The sequence below is a fragment of the Crassostrea angulata genome, chromosome 1 (assembly GCF_025612915.1).
Source record: "Crassostrea angulata isolate pt1a10 chromosome 1, ASM2561291v2, whole genome shotgun sequence".
Lineage (NCBI taxonomy): Eukaryota > Metazoa > Mollusca > Bivalvia > Ostreida > Ostreidae > Magallana > Magallana angulata.
In genome coordinates this window covers 38,408,393-38,429,556 of record NC_069111.1, presented here as the reverse complement: position 1 = coordinate 38,429,556, position 21,164 = coordinate 38,408,393, and the positions used below count along the sequence as shown (strand labels likewise).

At 34.3% G+C, this 21,164-nt stretch overlaps 3 protein-coding genes across 7 annotated transcripts; 2 read left to right on the top strand and 1 right to left on the bottom strand.

The window, feature by feature from the left end:
* Nucleotides 1–3,174: 3,174 nt before the first annotated feature.
* LOC128191496 (uncharacterized) lies at nt 3,175–5,983 on the top strand. 2 transcript variants are annotated; one of them, XM_052863599.1, is made up of 2 exons: nt 3,175–3,304; nt 4,567–5,981. In XM_052863599.1, exon 2 carries the CDS (start codon nt 4,575–4,577, stop codon nt 5,778–5,780), a length of 1,206 nt encoding a protein of 401 aa, XP_052719559.1. In that variant the 5' UTR covers nt 3,175–3,304; nt 4,567–4,574; the 3' UTR covers nt 5,781–5,981. The 2 variants fall into 2 exon arrangements, with proteins under 2 accessions (XP_052719559.1, XP_052719566.1); XM_052863606.1 differs by lacking the exon at nt 3,175–3,304 and adding an exon at nt 3,848–3,911 and having other exon boundaries at nt 4,567–5,983.
* Nucleotides 5,984–6,184: 201 nt separating this feature from the next.
* LOC128182508 (testis-expressed protein 52-like) lies at nt 6,185–9,077 on the bottom strand. Of its 2 annotated transcripts, none has more exons than XM_052851155.1 (3): nt 8,976–9,077; nt 7,595–8,151; nt 6,185–7,195 (listed from the first exon to the last, which is right to left on the bottom strand). In XM_052851155.1, the coding sequence occupies exons 2-3, from the start codon at nt 8,139–8,141 to the stop codon at nt 6,918–6,920; spliced, it is 825 nt and encodes a 274-aa protein (XP_052707115.1). In that variant the 5' UTR covers nt 8,142–8,151; nt 8,976–9,077; the 3' UTR covers nt 6,185–6,917. The 2 variants fall into 2 exon arrangements, with proteins under 2 accessions (XP_052707115.1, XP_052707124.1); XM_052851164.1 differs by having other exon boundaries at nt 7,595–8,156; nt 8,976–9,052.
* A 211-nt stretch (nt 9,078–9,288) lies between these two features.
* Nucleotides 9,289–19,986, top strand: LOC128184600 (serine/arginine repetitive matrix protein 2-like). 3 transcript variants are annotated; one of them, XM_052854168.1, is made up of 5 exons: nt 9,293–9,389; nt 12,255–12,280; nt 14,214–14,360; nt 14,537–15,663; nt 16,559–19,986. In XM_052854168.1, exons 3-5 carry the CDS (start codon nt 14,236–14,238, stop codon nt 18,811–18,813), a joined length of 3,507 nt encoding a protein of 1,168 aa, XP_052710128.1. In that variant the 5' UTR covers nt 9,293–9,389; nt 12,255–12,280; nt 14,214–14,235; the 3' UTR covers nt 18,814–19,986. The 3 variants fall into 3 exon arrangements, with proteins under 3 accessions (XP_052710121.1, XP_052710128.1, XP_052710111.1); XM_052854151.1 differs by lacking the exon at nt 12,255–12,280 and adding an exon at nt 9,497–9,550 and having other exon boundaries at nt 9,295–9,389; XM_052854161.1 differs by lacking the exon at nt 12,255–12,280 and having other exon boundaries at nt 9,289–9,389.
* Nucleotides 19,987–21,164: the final 1,178 nt, after the last annotated feature.

Here is a 21,164-nt window from a genome sequence, read left to right as displayed (position 1 = left end):
CCCCATGGAAAGGATAAAGTACATATGGGGCAACATGTTGGATAAGCACACCTCTTTGGTTGGTCTCAGGTGATAAGTATATATATACCTGTGTAATGATGCATATTACTCACCTGTATGTTCATCAGTAGGTGGGTAGTTTGTGAACAAGTGGGAACTCTTTTTTGGAACTCAATTTTTCCCTTTAACCTTTGTGTCTACCTCTGTCTTTGGTGCATGTTTAAAAGATACATTTTAGCTTCTCATCACGTCATCAAGTTTCTATCATCTACAGAAACTTGATTGGGTAACTAAAACAATTTCAGGGAATTCAAAGTTTGTCAATTTTTCACTTTTATTTTCAGAAGAATATCACTAAAAGCTGTTATGATTTATTTTTCAAAGTGCCAAATGTTCATGTAAAAGGTCATTTTTTTCTTGCATAATTTAAATGTGTGCTTACACATAATGAATTGTGAACTTTGACATTAAACGGGTATTAATATTTGTTTGGAACTGAATCTTTACTTGATGGTACATTTTCATTTTGTACTATCATTTTACGGAGCTTTTCTGCTGTTGTGAAATTGTAACATTTTTTTCTTTAATAGAAGGATAGCAACAGGCTTGCTTGTGTGTTTTAAACTTTAATACATTAGAATGGCTAGATGTACATTTATGAGTTATTCTGCTCTTAGAAATGTAAAAGATTTTCTTCTTATAAAAAGCTTGCCAGTAAATTTGTTTCAATTTGTATAGAAGCAAACATTATTCTCATTTTTTGATTGATAAGAAAATTTAAAAACTTTAGCATAAGTAAGATGATATGTTTGGACTTCAGTGTTTGGTTGTAAATAATTCTTACCAGATTTTTTCTTCTAATTCTCCATTTATCGTTTTCTACCATTTCACTCAACATGTTGATTTTCAGACCACATTTTTATAATAGTAGAAGATGTATATGTTCCTTGGCTTAATTTTCAGCATTAATTTTACTCCACAAATTCTGTTATCAATAAAAGTCACAGTAACATCTTTACTTGTAAGATTTTCATTATCAGGTTAGAACTGGAGAGTTGTTTCCGCTTTGGACGGTCTACTTTGTTCAGCAATATTCAGACCCTTGATTCTCATTAATTCAACGAAGCAGCTGTTTTGTCACAAGGATATTTGAAAAAATTATTTTCGCGTACAAAACAACATTCATTAACCGGGTTTTCCAAAGGAAAAATCCGGTCATTAAAATAGCGAAAATGTCGGGCGGGCGGCTGCCAAAAAGGTACCCTCATTGTACGGATAACTCCTCCTACAGATTTCAAAATAAAGAAGTAGTTAAAACAAAGATTTACACATTGTAATATACACATTAAAATGCTTCCTTTGATGATTCATGCGGGTTATGAAGGTAGCGATTATTGCAGAAAAAAATTACATAACCCTCGTTAAAATTACATAACCCGCTAACGCCGGTTATGTATTCTTTCTGCAATGTCGCTACCTTCATATCCCGAATGAATTATCAAATAATTAATAAATTGGTTATGAAGTTTAGTAAAATTCACTAAATTACTGTTAGCGTACATAAAAACGTTAGCTAAAAGAAACAGCCAAATCGTCTCCTGTGAGACTGAGTCTGGCATCATCATGATTATTTCTTGGTCCGTGATTTTTCTTAAGTCGCTGTAGATTTCGACCAATCGATAAACAGGGCTTGTCAATTTATTCAGCCGCTTTAGATTTCGACCAATCGATAAATGGGGCATGTAGATTTCAGTCTGGCTGTTTCTATATTACAATAAACAATTGTGCAAGCAAAGTCCCGTTTTATTCATGAACAAAAGAAAAGCTGTCAATATGTCAGTAAACCGGGTTTTCTTTTGTATGAACAGTATCCATGTCAACCCTGAATTGATAAACACTACCCATCCTGAGAAATATGGTACTCTATATGCAATGTTTTGCAAATAAAAAAAAAAAAAAAAAACTAACAAAGTTCAACAGCTGATATTTTTTTCCCCAAAAATTATCAAAATCTAAGTACATGTACATGTATTATACACGCCATTGGTCTGCAAGACAACAACTTCCTATCTTGAAAACTTTAGGAGTTATCCGTACAATAGGGGAACCCTATTTACCATATTATGCCCCCCCCCCCCAAAAAAAAATGACGAAGTTCAACAGCTGGTATTTTTTTCAATTTATAAATTACCAAAAATCAAATTTCAAGTAATATGCACATCCCTAGTATATTTACAATTCTGCTACAAAACAACATTTTATTGTTTAAATATCTACATCCCTGAATATTTCTCTTTTTCTTGGTTAAACCGTTTGTGATTCATAGCTCTATAGAAACTGACAGGGTTGAAATCTGCAGGATCAAGTTTTAATCAGTTTATTGATCGGTCGAAACATTCAGCAACCTAAAAAAAAAAAAAAGAAAGAACTGCACAAAATAATCGTGTTGATGTCAAACCAAATTCCCATATATTTCTTCCATCTAACGTATTGATGTACATGTACGTGAACAATGATTTACAAAATTTCAATTCCTCTTTATGATTAATTCAAGGAAAGATGTAAAATATAAATTTTAAAAAATACCTATACTTTTTTTGATGATTCAGGCTATCTATGATGGTAGCGATCATTGCAGAAAAAATAACATAACCCGTTTTGTTAATTGATAGAACAATGTTCAGTCGCTACATGTTGGGTTGGAAACGACCGACCGTTTTTGAAATCGCAATTCTATTGGAACAATATCACGTATACCATACGGTTCTATTTACATACTGAGTATTGCGTTCATACTGCTTCTAGCAAAACCGAATCACGGAGTAACCAGTTCCAACGTCTATACGAACCAGTTCCAATGGACTGCTCGCTACCATCATACCAACATGAATAACCAAGAAAGACAATCGTCATTACGGTGTGTTTGGTATACTAGCAGTAGATTTTCTAATTTTAGAGAACATTGTCATTGGATGTAAAGTTTCGTAGGTTTGATTTGAATTGATATATTTCATAACATAACGTATAACAAATCATCGTTTAAAAGAAAATAATCTTAATGGATCATTCAAATATATTTTTAAATGATACTAATCAAAGCAATTTAAATGCCATTCTCAGACACACAAGAAGTTAAACTTCTTTTAAATGATTAACCTACCACTAGGGTACCGTAGTAAATCTGCAAGAAGGACAATGTGACACTAGCCCAACCGTGAAAAATAAAACAGGCACGGAGTTCCACGAGCAGTCGACATTTGTCTTCATCAGGAAGAGTCTTATATAACTTATCTCTTCATCAAAGGTAAGGGGTTTTCTCTTTTATATCAAGATGTAAATGTTAAGACAGGGTTGATATTATGCCACAGTTAAAGCGCACGACACCAAATTAATACATTATAATCAGACATGCATCCATGCGTGTATGTACAACTAAATTGTTTACGAAAATACGCAATGTGGTAGAATCAGTGAGGATGAAATATCGATGCTTAGATTAAATAGAGGTCAGGGTCCATTCTTACCCCTAAACAATTTCACCTTAAATGCTCTTCCGGTGGGGGGGGGGGGGTTAACCAGTTCATCAGATTCTAAGGGAGAGGGGGTCTGAACCACCGACCCACTCTAGGTCCGGAGCATGCATTACTGGTTGGGGCATCGTAACAAGTTTGTATGTAACAAATGAACGAGAGATTTGGCATGTATATACATTGCCTGTTGGGTTCCATGTACTGTTGTCATTGCACTATTTGGCATTTCTTATTCATTTCTTTACAAGATTGTTACGTTGTCACAACTGCAAATGCGTGCGCGGACTGTATATGTTGCATTTTTTTCAGAGCATACTCTCTCCCTCTCTCTCTTAAGTTTCACGTCATGTTGACATTTGCCTTCTGCCGAGTGATGGAAAGGTAAGATGTTATTTCTGTCAGTGTTTTAAGATAAACCTTGAAATGTAACCCACCCCCCCCCCCAAAAAAAAACCCCACCCCTAATGGGACGATTTGTGAGCCAGGTCAGTATTTCGCAAGTTCATCGTAATTGGTAAATATTGATGATATCACTAACTTACATGTACCTAAACATATACCAAATCATATAGAGCCTCTATATACATGCGTGTCCAGTTGATTACAGTGTTTATTAAATGCTTTCTGCTGCAGGTTCTTATTTGTATAAGGGTTGCATACATTGAAGAAAAATACATAACTCGCGTACCAAGCGAGTTGTAATTTTTTGTAATGATAACTCCTTGTATCCATTATACCACCGGGCTTTGAAATTCTATTACATTAATTACTTTTGATACTTTTTAATAATATGGAAGTGTTCATAAATAATAATCGTTCAGCAAATACTCCATTGATGAAATACTAGTATAATATCATAGTGAAGCCTTAAATTGGTATTTATTTCATTAGTGTCTATTAAAGCATTTTAAAATGTATAATCGAAAATCCAGCAAAACCTAATTATGAAATCATACTATGAGTAGAATTTTTGATTTTACTTATCGAAAAAAACCGCCAAACGCTTGTAATACAGCACTTATTTTTCATGTTACAGGTTTTGCAATGGCTCACGCAAGATCGCTGGTTATGGCTCAGGAGCCTGTCCGGTGTGAACTGTGTACCATGTCCACAGGAGTGGCGAAGGTTTATTGTAACACTTGCAACGTAAAGCTCTGTAAATCCTGCATGCCAAGTCACGTGTCGCAGGGTCATAGGTCACATGATATGATTGAGTACGCGTATCACGGTTCGAACATGATGTGCAATATTCATTCAGGAAAAAATTGCGATATGAGGTGTCAACAATGCCAGATCCCTGTTTGTAAAAGATGCATTATATCTGGACTCCACAAAAATCACGATTTCACGGATATTTCTGATGAATCGGGTGGTTTGGACTCTGTTGCAATCAGCGATTGTGATATTCCGCAATCGTTCAATTTTCTTCGCGATCCAGTAGTTGTGTTGGAGTTTGATTCAAACAGTGAAGATTTAGATCGCATTGGTATTTGTCATCCAGACAAAATATGGGTATCTTTTATATACGAATGCACCATATCATGTCTAGATTTTTCCGGTGAGATCAAAGATAGTATAAGTGTTACTTCTGGTGAATATCCAGCTGATCTTTTCGTTACTCATGAACAAGAACTTTATTTCTGTGATTGGAAAGACAGAACGATCAACAAGCAGAATCTGAATTCAACAAACAGGGACATTGATGTGGTACTAAAATTGGAGGAATGGACGCCGCGCGCTTTTTGTGTTTCAAAATCTGGTGACTTATTGGTTTGTATGACAGTTCACTATAATGACCAGTGCAAGATCATCCAATATAGCGGTAAATCCATTGTACAGGAAATTCAATTTGACGAAAATGGAGACGCTATTTTTCATCACAAAGGAGGAGACATCTTTTTAGCAGAAAATGGAAATGGTGATAAATGTGTTTCTCTACCTGCTCACAGGTCTGTTCAGGTGGTGAGCAATGTCGGCGACTTCCGGTATAGTTACCATGGGGACACGGATTCTTCGACTTCCAATAAATTTTCTCCGCACGGTATAACTACAGACCGGCTTCATCAAGTCTTAATCGCAGATTCCGAAAATAATCGAATTCACTGTATTGATGTAGATGGTCATTTTATGAATTTTATCTGCTGCGGACTGGTAGACCCAAGAGCAGTTCAAGTGAACACAATTAACAACAATCTGTATGTTGGCGAATTCAGAACGGGTAAAATCAAGATCATCAAATATATTCAATGAAAGAAAATTTTATAACTTTACTGCTGTCGTCAATACTTTTAAGGTTTTGTTGCAATTTTCTTGTTATGGAACAGATATGTTCAATTAAAATCGTGTTACTATGCATGACATGTTTTCTTTGTAAATACTAGTACCGAAGGCTTTTCCACAAAATAAGCTATGACTTGAGATAAGTAATTAATCCCTCCCTACTAGTATTTCTTGAACCACTTAAACACTAAAAATATACTGTTTACTAGTATATGTACGTCAATAAATAAATTGAAAGCTGCTAAAAAGAAGATGATACTATTCTCTGAAAACGTTGTCTGTATATCACAAATTGATTACTTAGAATGTACGTGTATTATATGTAGTCAATTGTTTATTGGAAAGTGTATTAGTTTCAAAAGGATTGAAAGAAAAATTCTTTTAGATTTTATTACACATTCAGTGATTGCACAACCAAAGTAACAAATGCTTAAAACAAATCAAGAAAATATGACAACAGAAAATATGCGCAAAAAATAACATCTAAAGTCTTTCTATCGTTTGAAAATACATTACGACTTGAATAGAAGTAATTCTCGAAATGCTTTGTATACAAAGCGTATACACAACATTTTGGCGCATACCAAATACTGATTACGTTTATACATATACACGTCACGTAAAGTTCAAAGACCGTCATTACAAAATTAAGATAATCATGAAAAAAATAAAGCATCAAATGCATGTACCATATCACAGTCTACATTCATATTATGACATTATTACGACACCCTTCGTTCGATATCCTTGAAAAGTCGAAAGAATCGATGAATTCGTTTGAAGGATCAAAAGATTTGTAAAGGTTAGCAGAGTTTTGGCCAACGATTTTTTTTCAGTGATAAATAATACAAACATAGAAATTGTTTATGAAAATAAGGCAAATCCCGTGTATAGCATATTTTTTGGTAGTTTAACATTAAATGATGAACGACATTTGTTGAGCACTTGCATGTAATTGTTAGTCCTAGTAGTCTGACATAAGATAATGATGTCTTCCAATCAAAATTAAATCAAAAGTATAGAATGACCATCAGTATCATCTATAACGGTATTTCCAAAATATCACAGTTATTTAAATAAAAACATGCATACGCATGCAATAAAATTTCATGGCACCAGCGGAGAAGGAAAGGTTTTGGGGGAGACCCCAATGGGTTGGTTCCTCATAAGTTCTTGTCTCCTCTTGATTTCCTTTCGAACACTCTCGTACTGGGGGTGTGAAAGTTTGTAAGACAGTTTCCACAGGTGAGGCTCAGAGCGGGGGATGTAGCGCTGACCCAGGGAGTCAATCTTCTGGTTTGACGGGGGTGGGGTCGGAGGCAGTGGCGGGGGAGGTACAAACCGGTGCTCGTATTTCTTGAAGTTCTCTGGAGGTAAGATATTACCTGAAAATATTAAATATTGAGAACAAAATATTAATTAATGGACCATATAACTGTAATAGACAAACTTTGCTTGCTCCTAGCATTGTATGATAACTGCTTTGGTAAATGTCGGATCAACTGAGATAATTATACTGGAAACATTTTGATTTCGCATTGTGAAATATTTACGTTTCTAGTCGGTCAGACCATATAATAGAGCACGCGGTGCATCAATGAATAATTAGGGTTTACTATCCAATAAACAGTTCAGACAAAGTAAAGCTATGTTTGTGCCTTTTTGTATCACTAGGATGCTTTTGATATAGATTACATAATTCGGGAGTAAGGGTGGTGTCTTTAAGATAAGGTAAAAGATAAAGCTTTGTGCAGCACATATGCGATGTATTTGCAGTTACTCACCACTTTCGTCAATAGGCGGGTTCCTCGCTTCACTTCGACAACGCAACCTCTTGAATTCCTGCACATCGGCCTTTGTCCGATTCATTGCCAGAAAAGCTATTTTCTCGTCATTAAACAGTTTTGTTTCTCTGATGTACTTTTCAAACGTATGGTCCCCGACTTTTGAAGGTGCAGGAATGTTCAATGGATACATAGTAGCCAACACTTCAGAAATTTTCCTGCCTTCAGCAGTTGTGTTGAATCCGTACTGTTTACGAAAGTTTCTCCACACGTTACTGTTGAAATTTGGGTCAGGGGTGTTCGGATAGGGGGGGTCATGCTTACCGGCCTCCATCCATAATTTATAGGTCACGGGGGCATGCCCATGTGTGAAGTCTTTTGTCTCTGTCCGTAAGAAGTGATTACACTCGATATTTAGCACAGATCTGGGCTGCTTCCTATTGGCTAGTCTTTGTATGGGCCGGGGACTGAATCCAGATAATGGTACCCGGTTATCTTTCATAAGATTCTCCCTCTCTTCTATGGTTGGCATTGCTACCACAGACATCCTTCAAAATCTACACTGACAGAAATCAGAGTTATATTATAAGCAATATATATACATGTACATATAGAATAAGTAATTATATCATATACACATAAAGCACACTGTTAATAGCTAAAAGGAGTTTAATATCTATATACGTGTAAATTATGGTGAACCATAGGCACTTGACACTTTATGACAATAATTAACAATGATAATGAAATTGAAAAATATATTTTTTTATAAATGTTTTTGAGAAAATATTTATGTACCTTGCATATAAACTGATTAACATAAGATGCTAGGTAATGATGATTTAAGAAAAATTTCTCAGAATTTAAAAATGAGAATTCACAGATTTTGTGAAATTATTGTAAAACGTTTGTTACACCAACGTCCAAATATGAACGTGTTCATGGTCTTTGAAATTAAAACTTCCCAAAAGTCAACAATTAACATTTAAAAAAAATTCTAAATGTATTGATATACAGGTAACCACATTCATATATGATTTCAAATGAGAAAGGATACATACGGGGATATCATGGGTAAGATGTCACGGTTAATTACCAGTTTAGTTAATTATTTATATATCTAAATACCTTGTTTGGTTTAAAAAGTACATAAACATCTAATGCCACAGGTTCCGCAAATTAGAAGATTAATAATTAATTATAAATGCCTATTGTAATTGTATTGTAATCTAGCGGGCACCTGCTCCTGTAAACACGTGTATTTATAACTGAACGCACTTGTCTTGCTCTTTGCGTTTCTTTTTAAAAAATCCATATTTTCATTATTTTTGCTTCCTATCAAAACTAATAGCTAAAACAAATTAAAAAATGCTAACGTTACCTGTATTGCTAAATGTAAATATATTCAGCCATATTGGTTTGTGTCAACGTTGTCATGACACAGTTATGGTCTCGTGCATTCTCGCAGACGTTTACCTGGCTGTGTCTTATTTTTACCTCCCTCGTATGATTGATTTAAATAAAGTGTTTTTACTTAATCACCCGCTTCTGCAATAAAACATTTTGCAAGGAAAAGATTTATTTATTTTTCTGTTTGTAATATTATTTCTAAACTTTATTTTTGAATGAGTAAATAAAGAGATATAACACTTTTACCTGTATAAACACAGGGTGTGTGTAAAATTAAGTCAACAGTCACCGGAGCATTGTAAACACGAGTCTGTAGGCATTGCAATGGATTATTTACATCTAGTTTCATGTAGTAACGGCGCAATGGAAGCAAACCAGATAAAATGTAAGTATTTTATTAATTTTCAAAAACCGAACAAAACACCGCTTCTTATTAAAGATGACTATAAATGATGAATTATAAATACACTGGAATTACTTACATTGTTTCAGAGTAAGATCTTCGAGTTGAAACTTGCTTGACAAGTAGAATTTTCACGTGGTTCGGTATGTTGATGGACTGACACATGTATCAGTTGTGTATGCGTAGGCTAGTGTAAATTTGAAACACTTATCATTATACTCAGTATTAAAATGCATGACATACATGTATATATTATACTTATAAAGGCATGAATTCACGAATGTATATCTGATTGATGATTATAACGACCATTGAATTATCAAATAGTAATACACAGACACCTGAACCGTGTATTTTCCTTTTAATACAAATATATACCCTCCACCTATAGATTAGTGATAGGCAGAGCCTGGGTATATATTTTTATAATGAGAAAAAACATATAACATCAGGTGCATGTGTAATATAGTATATGATTTAAACAAGATAATAATCTCTCTCTCTCTCTCTCTCTCTCTCTCTCTCTCTCTCTCTCTCTTCTCTCTCTCTCTCTGAGTTGTAGAAGTCTTCCTTTTTTGATTTAGAACTAATGATATCATTCAGTTTTAATCCCAACCTCAAAACACCCCCTTAAAATGTTTGTTTCTGCCATGAGTAATTGATCTGAAACAATTAGTTATATAGTCTGACTTCACTGCTTTGGAGACTGTTTCTATTGTATGAATCACCTAACCAGAGTATTTCCCCTTGAATGTTTTCATACACCAACAGAGTATTTCCCCTTGATTGTGTTCACCCCATAAATGAACAAGGTAATTTAATATTGTCTATTCACTTTAATAATGAATTCATAGTGGCTCAACATACAGGTATTACTATTAGGGAATTTATTATGTGCATTTGTTATACTTTCATGTTAAATACTGAAATCTGATTGGTTTAGATGCAGTTAATAATTTTTTCTATTACCCTCAGCGTTAGCAACGCACTTAGCAATGGGTAACATTAAAAATTGTTACATGCGCGAAAATTATGCGCGTACAGTTCGCCGTAGAATTCACGCTATTCCTATGTAAAAGCAGTTAAGTTTTCTTTAAAATTAAGACATTCAGTATAACAAAATAAATAGTGCCTGTTTGGGAGAATAACAGTTGAAATTGACACCCCTCGAAAACCATTGTCAACCTCCGCTTTGCGTCGGTTAACAATAGTTTTCTCGGGGTGTCAATTTCAACTGTTACCCTCCCAAACAGGCACTATTTATATAGTATCTCACCCTATTATTTAATAACATGTAATATTAGGATTTTTATATAGAACTTGAATTACTTGCTGACATTCGAGTCAGTTAGTAAGGAACTGGTAGTATAAAGACATCTTATATTTCATAAAACCTACATGAACAAATTACATTAACATTGAATGGACCCATTTGTACAGTGTAATATGTTCAATTTATTTGATTAACAAATATTTGCATTTTTCAGTGTCTTTGTCTGCGATAACACTATACAAATCAATTTTGTAATACATAGTCCAATACTTTTCATCAATGACTATTTTTAATTGTACAATTGCTGAAATTTATATATATATATATTACTAAGGAATCATTCTTTGAATATTATGAGCTAGGTGATCAAATATGGTCAAGCTTGATCAAATCTATCATTTAGCCCATCAGGCTTAAACTAATGGATTTGATCATACCTGACTATATTTGATCACCTCATAATACTCAGACATTGATTCCATATTCCTTTGAAAAAGAGGGGAAATGTAATCAATTGTTATCCCATCCTCTTCTATTTCAATAAATATCAATAAGAAGCTAAGAAAATTGAGATGGTAACTACAAGCAATATGATGTAGAGCAATTCTTTATTTAGACCCAATATATCTGTACGTGTCTATGATTAGACAGCTATAGTTACAGCTTGCATGGTTAAGGAGTGTTGATTAATCTGTAAGACATACTTACAGGGTTGTCTCTAAAAATTGAAGTAGAAGGAAGAAGTAAATAAGTAGAAGGGGGTCTGGGGGTCTAGCTTATAGATAGATTGTGTTTGGAATGCAATAATAACCGGGTAAGTAAGTAATTATAAGCGGTGGAATTCCCCGCCCCCCTGGGTCTCAGAGACAACCCTGTACTTTAGCAGATATTGGTTTATTCAATTGTTTTCCTCTTTAAAAACTGATTTAAAGAATGCAGATCTCAATGAACAAAACGTACAAGCTGTATTATACATTATGCAAAGAATTTAAATCATTAATTATTCATTAATGATTGGAGGCTCCTTTAAAAAAATAAAGAATGTTAGAATAACAAATGCAACTGCAACATTCCGTGCAAATGATCAGTTTTAAAAATTATTTTTTAGAGTTTAAAGAAAGGAATTAAATGTGTTACTGGTAAATACATTATTTAGCCATAGCACCAGGGTTCATCAGATTATCAAGCTATTGTGAAAGGTGATTAATTAGTGCAAGACAATGCATATTTAAAACTTTGAACTATTTTCTGAGCAATGGCATGTTTCTATAAAATTAATCATAATGTGATGGCATTGAAGAACAGTTTTTTCCCTTTATACTGTACATATTGATATTGGATGATTATTGATTAGAAATTTCTTCGTTTGGAGTTGAAAATGAGGTGGCTGGAGAGTTAATTGTATTGTGGTGTAGTAGTATGTTGTAGTTGCCATGACAACTAATTTCATGCCTATAGACTCTCAGGCGACCATTTTCCTCTGCATTTTAAGTATAAAACAGCTGCTCGATAAAATTAAAAGTTTGCCCATAGTGTATTGGAAAATTATTTTATCTGCCATTAATTAATTACAGTGCAAGTTATGTAGGATTACACTAAGGTTTGTAAATAATGGGATTAAGTTAACTTTTTAACGTCTAATTAATCAAGTTATTGTTGCTTTAATCGATTTTTATGAAAGGCTGGTGGCAGAAGACTAAAACATTATTCAAACTGTATTAATGATTCAATTAATCGAGCTAAAATTTCTTACTAATTTTTGCAGTCAGGTTCAGTCAAAGACAAATTTTAATAGAAATGATGAGCATTTTGATTCATTTGTGATTTGAGTTTGTCATTAAATTAGTATATTGTTAATAAAATGATCTGTATTAAGTAAGCCAGTAAACTAAGGTTGCATTAAGAAGGAACATGCTTAAAATGAATTGATGCTTACAGGGAAGTGTATTTCATTCCACAAGACTTGATTACTTGTTGTAAATTTGACCAATATAAAATTACGCTTATAACAAAGTTAAATCACCAGTCCCTGCTACTTCGGTACAAGCATGTTTTACTGTACTTGCAATATTAGTCAAAGACGTTCAGAATTACTGCTTCTGAAACCAAGAAATACTGTATCCAGAACAACTTTGCAATACTGCTTATCAAACAAAGGTGGAACAAGTGGATACAGATCATATTATATCTTTTAAGATTAAAATGAGTATGCATTAAAATCGTATTTATTGTAATTTTTCGTACACTTTGTAAAATATGAATCCAGTTAATTCCTCGACTGACAATACTCAATAGCTCTCAAACAATGATTGTAGGGGATTTCTTTTGGATCTGGATATGCTAGCTAGCTATCACTTGTAATATCCATTGCAGATAGAGAGTACAATAGAACTGATAAAACTTAAATGAAATCTAAATACAGACCTTTTAAGAATTTTGATAAACGTTATATGCTCACTAGTCTTAAGTACAAAGTTATTCTAATTGTGTCACATGGATACCCATACTCTAAGCTTACAGTCAATGGTATTGCTTTCTTTGTTATTAACAAACTTGAAATATTACCTCCCATATTTTTGTGTGTTTGCAGTGTGTTCTTGGGTAGGCTAAGAGCAAGGTGTTGGGGGGGGGGGGGGGGGGGGGGTAAGGATAAGGGACAAGTGTTTGATGAGGAGAGAGAATTGCTGCCAGCTAAATCTATTCATTCACCTTTATATATATACAAACATATATTTGCAGTGTGGAGATTTTGTTTGTTGGAATTTTAAAATTCTATTTACATAATGTAGCTTTTTCAGCAACAGAAAAATGAGCATGGAATAGAAGATATTCAGTGAGTGGAAATCTCTGAAAAGCAAACACACATAAACTTTATATTGTTATTCTGTTTCTTTTAAAAGTTTGCTCATGGCTTGGATATATTTATTGCAAACTTATCTTTTGACAGTTTCTGTAAGCTTGATAATTTGATCTTATTTATTAAGCGCACAAACAGTGAGATCTATTAAATATGCATAACAAAGATCTTTGTATTGGGTAAGAATTGACAAGATTTTTAAGGGAGGGAATGGTAGCAGTATTGGTATTTTTTTAAATATTCGGTGTTGATAAATTGTATCAGAAGATCTGGTATTTAAACTGCTGACAAGACCTAGATTAGAATTATAGTGTGCTGGCATGCCAATTAAATTTAGAACTAATTGATTTAATGGAAATTCTTAAGATGCATGATTTGTATTATTGTTATTAATTAACAAATTATATAGTACCAAAATTGTAAATATCACAGTAGCAATAAGTACGTCTTTCTTTCAGCTATTATCTAAGTAGTTATTTTTAAATCTATAGATATAGGACTGATAAAAAAAAATTACAGCAATTTATTTTATAGTGTATTAGTAATGATTATATAATGTTTAATAAACAAGAACAGTAAAACTCGTTGATCTTAAACTTTGAATTTTAAATTATGAGAGATGAATCCATACAAATAATAATTCTTGCATGATCATGGGACCATTCTTCTTCATCAGGTAGTTTATTCTACATTGGAGAATGTCAAATGTGAAAGCTTCACACTCCAAGAGATCCAAACGAACGCTCAATATACTGGAACAGATTGTGAGAGATCAGGTGCTTGCAGACGAGGAAAAGGGGGAAACAGCAGAAAGTAAAACAAAGTGTGTTGTTTTTTCAATTAGCACTTCTTGACTTGTACTGAAAAATAACATAATTCATGGTTTAGTTGTATAAGTTGTTTCCTTTAAATTGAGTCATGTAGCTACTTTAATTTGAAAGAAAATTTGAAAAAAGACCTAAATGCTATTAATTCATACCGTACTTCATTCCATTATAGGAAAACATCTGATAAAGACAAAAAGATGAAACCCAATGGAGATGTTAATCAAAATGGTTTTGAAGAGAGAGGAAGAGAAAGGACCAGAAAGTCTAAAAATGACAAGAAAGAAAAGGAACTAAGCCAGAACTTTTACAAGTCTATTTCTGTTCCTAAAGCTAGTTCTCAAAACAGATCCAGATCTAACTCTGGGTCATCCAGCTTCTGGTCTAATGGAAAAGATTCAAAGGAGCCTATAAGATCAAGATCAAGGTCATATTCGCCGAAATCACCAAGTTCTAGATCCAGATCTAGATCCAGATCCAGACAAAGATCCAGACAAAGATCTAGATCAAGGTCATTTTCCCCATCTAGTGACAGATCAAGAAACCTGTCTCTATCAAGATCCAGATCCGGGTCAAGATCTAGATCAAGGTCATTTTCTAATTCTAGTAGCAGTTACAGATATTCACCGAAATCACCAAGTTCTGGTTCAAGATCTAGATCCAGATCCAGATCCAGACAAAGATCTAGATCAAGGTCATATTCAAGTTCGAGTTCAAGATCCAGATCCAGACAAAGATCCAGATCTAGATCTAGATCCAGACCCATACAAAGACCCAGATCAAGACAAAGATCTAGATCAAGGTCAAGGTCTAGATCAGCCTTATTAGAAACATTAAGACCCAAATCTCCCGAGGAGCCATCACACTCAACAACGAAAAGTCTACCAGTTCGTTCAATGAAAGCTAAGGATAAGGACACGATGAGTGATATTGGTGGGGGTAGCAGCAAGAAAAAGCCACCCTCAGGCCAGAAGAAAGGCAAACTTTTGAAGAGAAAACAAATCAGGAAATTCAAATCAATGGAAATAAATCCGGATATATTTATTGAGGAAAGGCTACAACAGAAGTATCGGGAACTGGAGGAAATAATGAAGGGAAAGACTGTCAAGACAAACACTATAACTAGACAATATATTGGTCAGATGGAAACATTGCGTGAGCAGTACCACATGGTGAGTCATGGGTTAGCTCCTCCTGGAGTCATTTTGCCTAGAAGCATGTCTCAGGAGCTGAGGATCAAAGGTCACCTGGATCAGAGTTCACATGGCAAGAGGAGGCCATTGTCTGGAGGAAGCTTTAACAGTAAGTATTGTTTAATAGGTTAAATACATCAATACTACTACTTCATTATTATCATTATGTATACTATAGATTCTATAGTATGTACATAATGGTAATAATGGAAAATGAGTATGCTCAATAGGAAGGACTTTTTTAGTAGTTTTGCATGTATTTTCGACAGCTATATTTTCACCAAGGCTCATTAACACTACCAAAGTAAATTTGCAATGTTTATTAGGAGAAAGTATTTTATAATATTTTTTGCAAGATACATGTATTATTAGCATGTTTTTCAAAACGTTTTTAAAGATCTTTTAGTCAAAAATTCATTTTGACATTTGGATGACTTAGAAGTGTTTAATAACACTAATGTTGTTTGACTTTTTAATCAAATGTAAAAACCAATGAATTGGTGCTCCAAATTGAGACGGCTTTTAAAAGTAGAAAGTAAACAAAAGGACAGCAAATTTTGATATAGTGGAATGAAGCCTCTGTCCCTTTTAAAAACACTGGTTGTGTGAAGTTTTGGGGATTTGCCATGTTGCTTACCAGTAGTGTTTTATCTTGATCACACAGCCAAATGTAAATGGTTTTGGACAGAAATATTGACAAAGGACTTAGTAATTGGGAACGAAAAGTGAAACCAAGTGTTTAAAAGTTTTATTCTGCTTCACATTTCTAAGATTCATGTGGAGTCTGATCTGGAGGATTATAGTATTTTTTTTTTAAATAAAAATTGAGGAAAATGGCAGATAGAAATTACTATGATGTTATAAAAGTGTTTTTTACTTATATGTATGTAGATATTGATAATGGTCTAAATGAAATTCTGTTGGTATTTATTAGTATCACCAAAATACTTTAACCTTTACACACATATTAAACACTAAGGATGTGATGCTATTTGGTTTTGTAGGTGAGCTATCAAATAAATCCACAGATATGGCGTACCGATCCATGCAAAACATTATCCACTACTCCCAAAACCCACATCACGAATATCCCCCATCTAAACCACGAAAGAGAAAGTCGAAACGCAAAAACTCCGAGTCTACGATAGACAACTCTTCATTCCACTCCCAAACCACTGCCACTACATTGAAAACTGACCACTCGACGCCATTGTCAACACCGAGGACCCTTCAGGAGCAAGAGCAGTTGAACTACCACATCAAATACTCCAGTAAAGAGGAGTTACGCGAGTGGCTGAAAAAGAAAGACAAGCTCCACAGAAAGAAAGTGAAAGAAGAGAAGGCGAAAAAGAGGGCAGAGCGGGAGAAGATGGTGCTGGAGGCCAATGAAAAGTTTGAAAAGAGAATGGAAGCTCAGAAGGTATACAAAAAGTGGGCTGAACAGAAGAATAAGGAGATTTCTGAAATGAAAAGACAAGAGAGGAGGGAACACAAGCGTATTCTGAAGGAATATGAAGAAAAAAATGAAAAGAAGAATATACGCCCTGAGTCTGCACCTCTCAAACGTAGAGAAACCTCTACTGGTGGTGTGAAAGTGGAAGGAAGAGCTGAAACAAATGTCAATCTACGGGAAAAATCGAAGAAATCAGGAAACGAATCAACATTAACGACCACTCCTCATCCACCGTCTTCGAAATTCATTTACAAAAGACCTGTTGCAGGGAGAATTAAACTCGCCGTAAATGGTAAAAACCCAGATAGTCAAAAAACGGACAGAGAGAGACCCAAAACAGCGTCATCGTCACGATCAAGGAGTGCCGAGGGAAACCGAATGTCATACGACCAATGGGTGACGCAGAAGCGAAAACAAGACCAAAAGAAAAAGGAATTGGAAGAACTGCAAAAGAAAGAGCAAATGTCCAAGTCAGACCCCGACCTGAACAAGATTATTCCAGATATCGCCAAGAAAAGGGTACACAACGTTCTGGAGGGCAAAAAGAGGATCGATACTGGAGTTAAACGAATTGATGATAAATTGAACAAAAAATTTGGAGGTGGAGATTTTAAATCGGAAGAACAAGAGAAAGAAGCCGATGAACAAGTTCGATATTCTTACCGTTTGGAATCTGACAGGTCCACCACACCAAGCACATCAGGTCAGATGAATGTCTCAGGAACCGCCATTAAACGTCCTCCATCTGGTGCAAGGCGGCCCCAAACAGCTCCAGCTGGCAGGGTTCCACCCCCAAAGAAATCCTCAGGATCACCTCGTCAGGCCGTGGTTCCGAAGTTAGAGGATGTGATGAATGAAGAGAATACGTCTAATCCGTTCCAGCTCCCGTTTCCTCCAGAGGCTGGCGTCCCAAAGCACGTAGCTTCCAGACAGAGGAAGCTGTTTGCGGAACAGGTTTGGGAAAGGTTGGAGAGTGAGGAGAGACCAGAACCTCAGGGTAGCGATGTTCCAGATCCAGCTACGTGTGTGAGTATGACCAGTCCACCAGCAAGTGACGCTGGGGATAAGCCAGAGCCAGCCAGGAAAAAGGAAAGCAATGACAATGAAAAAGACGGAACCGACAGCAATGAATTGAAATCGGAAGAGCGAGAAGAAAAGGACGATGTTGATTCTGAAAAAGATTTAGTGTTTATGACTCAATTTAGCTCAGTTGATAATTTAAACAAAATTGTGAATGACAATTCGGAGGCAAATCAAAAGACAGAAGATGTTGAAGCGACTCCTGAAATCGAAAAACTTGATTTAGATTTTACGAAGGATTCTCAGAAGGATAATGTATCGGATCAAGAGGAAAATTCAAATGAAGTGGATGGCGATAAAACGGAAAACAAAAATCTTCCAAAGGTTGACGAAAAAGGAGAAGATGATTCATCAGAAGAGGCTAAAGACTCAGTGGTAGACGATAACAAAACCAGTGAAACGAAAAGTGAAAAGGAAACCGATAAAACAAAGGGTGAGAAGGAAGAAACAAAGGGTGAGGAGGAAGAAGAGGCCGTTAGTTCAAAGACAATAGAGAATGATACCGAAAGTTCTCAAAATGTAGATATTCTTACTTTGGACGTTGAAAACACGACTCGAAGTAGCAAAAGAGTGTCGTTTAACGAAGCTCCCGAGGTGTTCCAAACAGAAGAGTGGAGTACAGACACGCAAACACCGGACGAAGAAAGCTTCAGATCTGGACTCGACGACCCTGCAAATTCGGGTGAAAAGGATTTGATCACATCTAGTCTTGACGACGATTTTTAACTTTCTTCTAGGTGCATAAATGTCCACTTGTTCTTCTAGGTCTGCTTCTTTCTCCCTTTTATTGGTTATAGTCAAGAGATTTTTTACTTGTAGAACAGTGCAGTATTAGAAGTTAGGTTTATATATTATGGTTTTCATGGTCAGTCGTAACAAAACATCGCCACCCTGCAATTCTGTCAATAAATATACACCCACCATGCAATACTGAGTACTTAATACCTGGAGTAACAAACTTTAGACTAAGTGTTATCTGTAGCCATTTTGTCCAAATTTAGTAATATACTTCTAAACTAGTCCCTTTCTGGTATTTTTCCAGGTTTTGTATACTTCATAATCGGCATTGTAGAATCTCACGTTAAAACATGATCAAAGTTGTACGCAATCAAAAATTGCGATAGTGATGTCCACAGGGTTTATTGTAAACCCTCCTCACATTATAGCTTTTTGTATATTTATTTGTGTTTATAGGGCAGCGGCCAACGTATTGTTCCTCCACAAATTATTATTTTTTTGTTGCATTGGTCTGTTTTTAAGTCTAAAATCGCGCGTTTAAAAATTCTGTGAAGATTGCTGCAAAAGGGGTGGGTGGTGGGTAGTAACATATGTACATGAAATAGAAAGTGACGTGGCTTAATCTGTGATAGTGCTATTTGTATTGTTGACATTTTATGTAACAGTTTTAACTAAGTTGCTCAGTACTAATATCTAACATAGATACTTTCTAATTAAAAACTCATCCTAATTAATTGTTAGGATGCATATTTATGTTTATTAATTATACATATGTATATATTTTGGGATGTTAATTACTATACAGAAAATAATATGGTTTTGTTGTTCAAATTATAGGTATGTAAGTGACAATATATTTCAAAAATGAATATGGAAGTAATTACTGTATGTATAAATACATGTACAATTCCATTTGGATCGCCTACAGTTATAATGTTTGTGTTTTGGTGCCTTCATTCGGTGTTTATTAGGTTGTGCAACATGTTTTGTTAAAATCTGTGATGAAATTCCGTCCAAGAAATGAGATGACATTCAAGAGAGAGAGAGAGAGAGAGAGAGAGAGAGAGAGAGAGAGAGAGAGAATGTGTGTTATTGTATTGTTTAGATTTTGTACTTGACGAAGTACCGGAGCTTTGTAGAATAAATCAGTCTGTTATTGAATCGGAGTTCTCTTTTCTTTACATCCCCGTGTCTTTATCGGTACAGAGAACGACAACTCTTGTAGACATATATTAATTTAATAGTTATACCTATACTCTAATTTATATGAATTACTTTGGATTTGAATGGGCCCGTAGTTTTGTTTTTATTTTCATAAAATATATTTACACTATTTCGGAAAAACACTATAAAGACGTTCATTTAAATAGATAAAAATAACTTCGTCAAAGATTATTAGTATATATGATGGGAAAAAGCTTCACCAAGTTTGATAATTTTAAAACATATTCAGATATTTTAGAATTAATTTTAGTATAAAGATGAAAAAATAGAATTAAGAAGATGCGGCGCCAGTGTGGAAAAGGTTTACATTTCTACAGTGGAAGCAAATATGAATTAAGTGGATTGCGTTGATTAAGGGTGTTATTTACTCAGGGTTTGAGTTCTCAAATTCCGATTGTTAAAAAGTTCAATGTAATGAGTAAATTTTGTTCTAAACACAAAAAGTATTTATGAAATGAATTATTATTGACAAAACATTCAATAGTTTTACTTTATTATGGAATTATGCTCAAACAAAAATTGACTTTTAGCCAAACAGAGGAAATTCGGACTAAATTTTGCAGATTTTGTTTTCTGCTAAAAGTTTTTTGACAGTAGTCTAATATTAAAAGTTAGGATTTTATATTTAAGTCTACAAAATTTTGCATATTTTCCGTTAGTTTTACCTCACTTATTCATTAAAATAATCTTATGGCACGAATAATAATAATATTGAAAAATGCTTAAAAACGATAAAAGACATCATATCTCAAAATTTTGATCATTGACCTCATATAAATTTTATGCCAACAGAATAAGGTCAATATAAGTAGTTCATTATCATAAATGTTTTTGTATTATCATCATTCAATTTTTGGTAAAATTGAATCAAAAATGGGTAGGGATTTGAAAACTGATAGAGGAAATTCGGACTGAATTATTTTTAAAAATTGATCCTGAAATATTAATGTTGTGTACTTATTTAGTGCCACTACCATTCGTAAACTGTATCTTATTTTTTAAAGTGTTTAATTATTTGTAATATTTTTATAATTAAGAAAATCTCAATCGTAGTATAAAATTTTATGGGATTTTTCTTGAATTTTCAATAAATATTCAATGGCCTTTAACTCAAA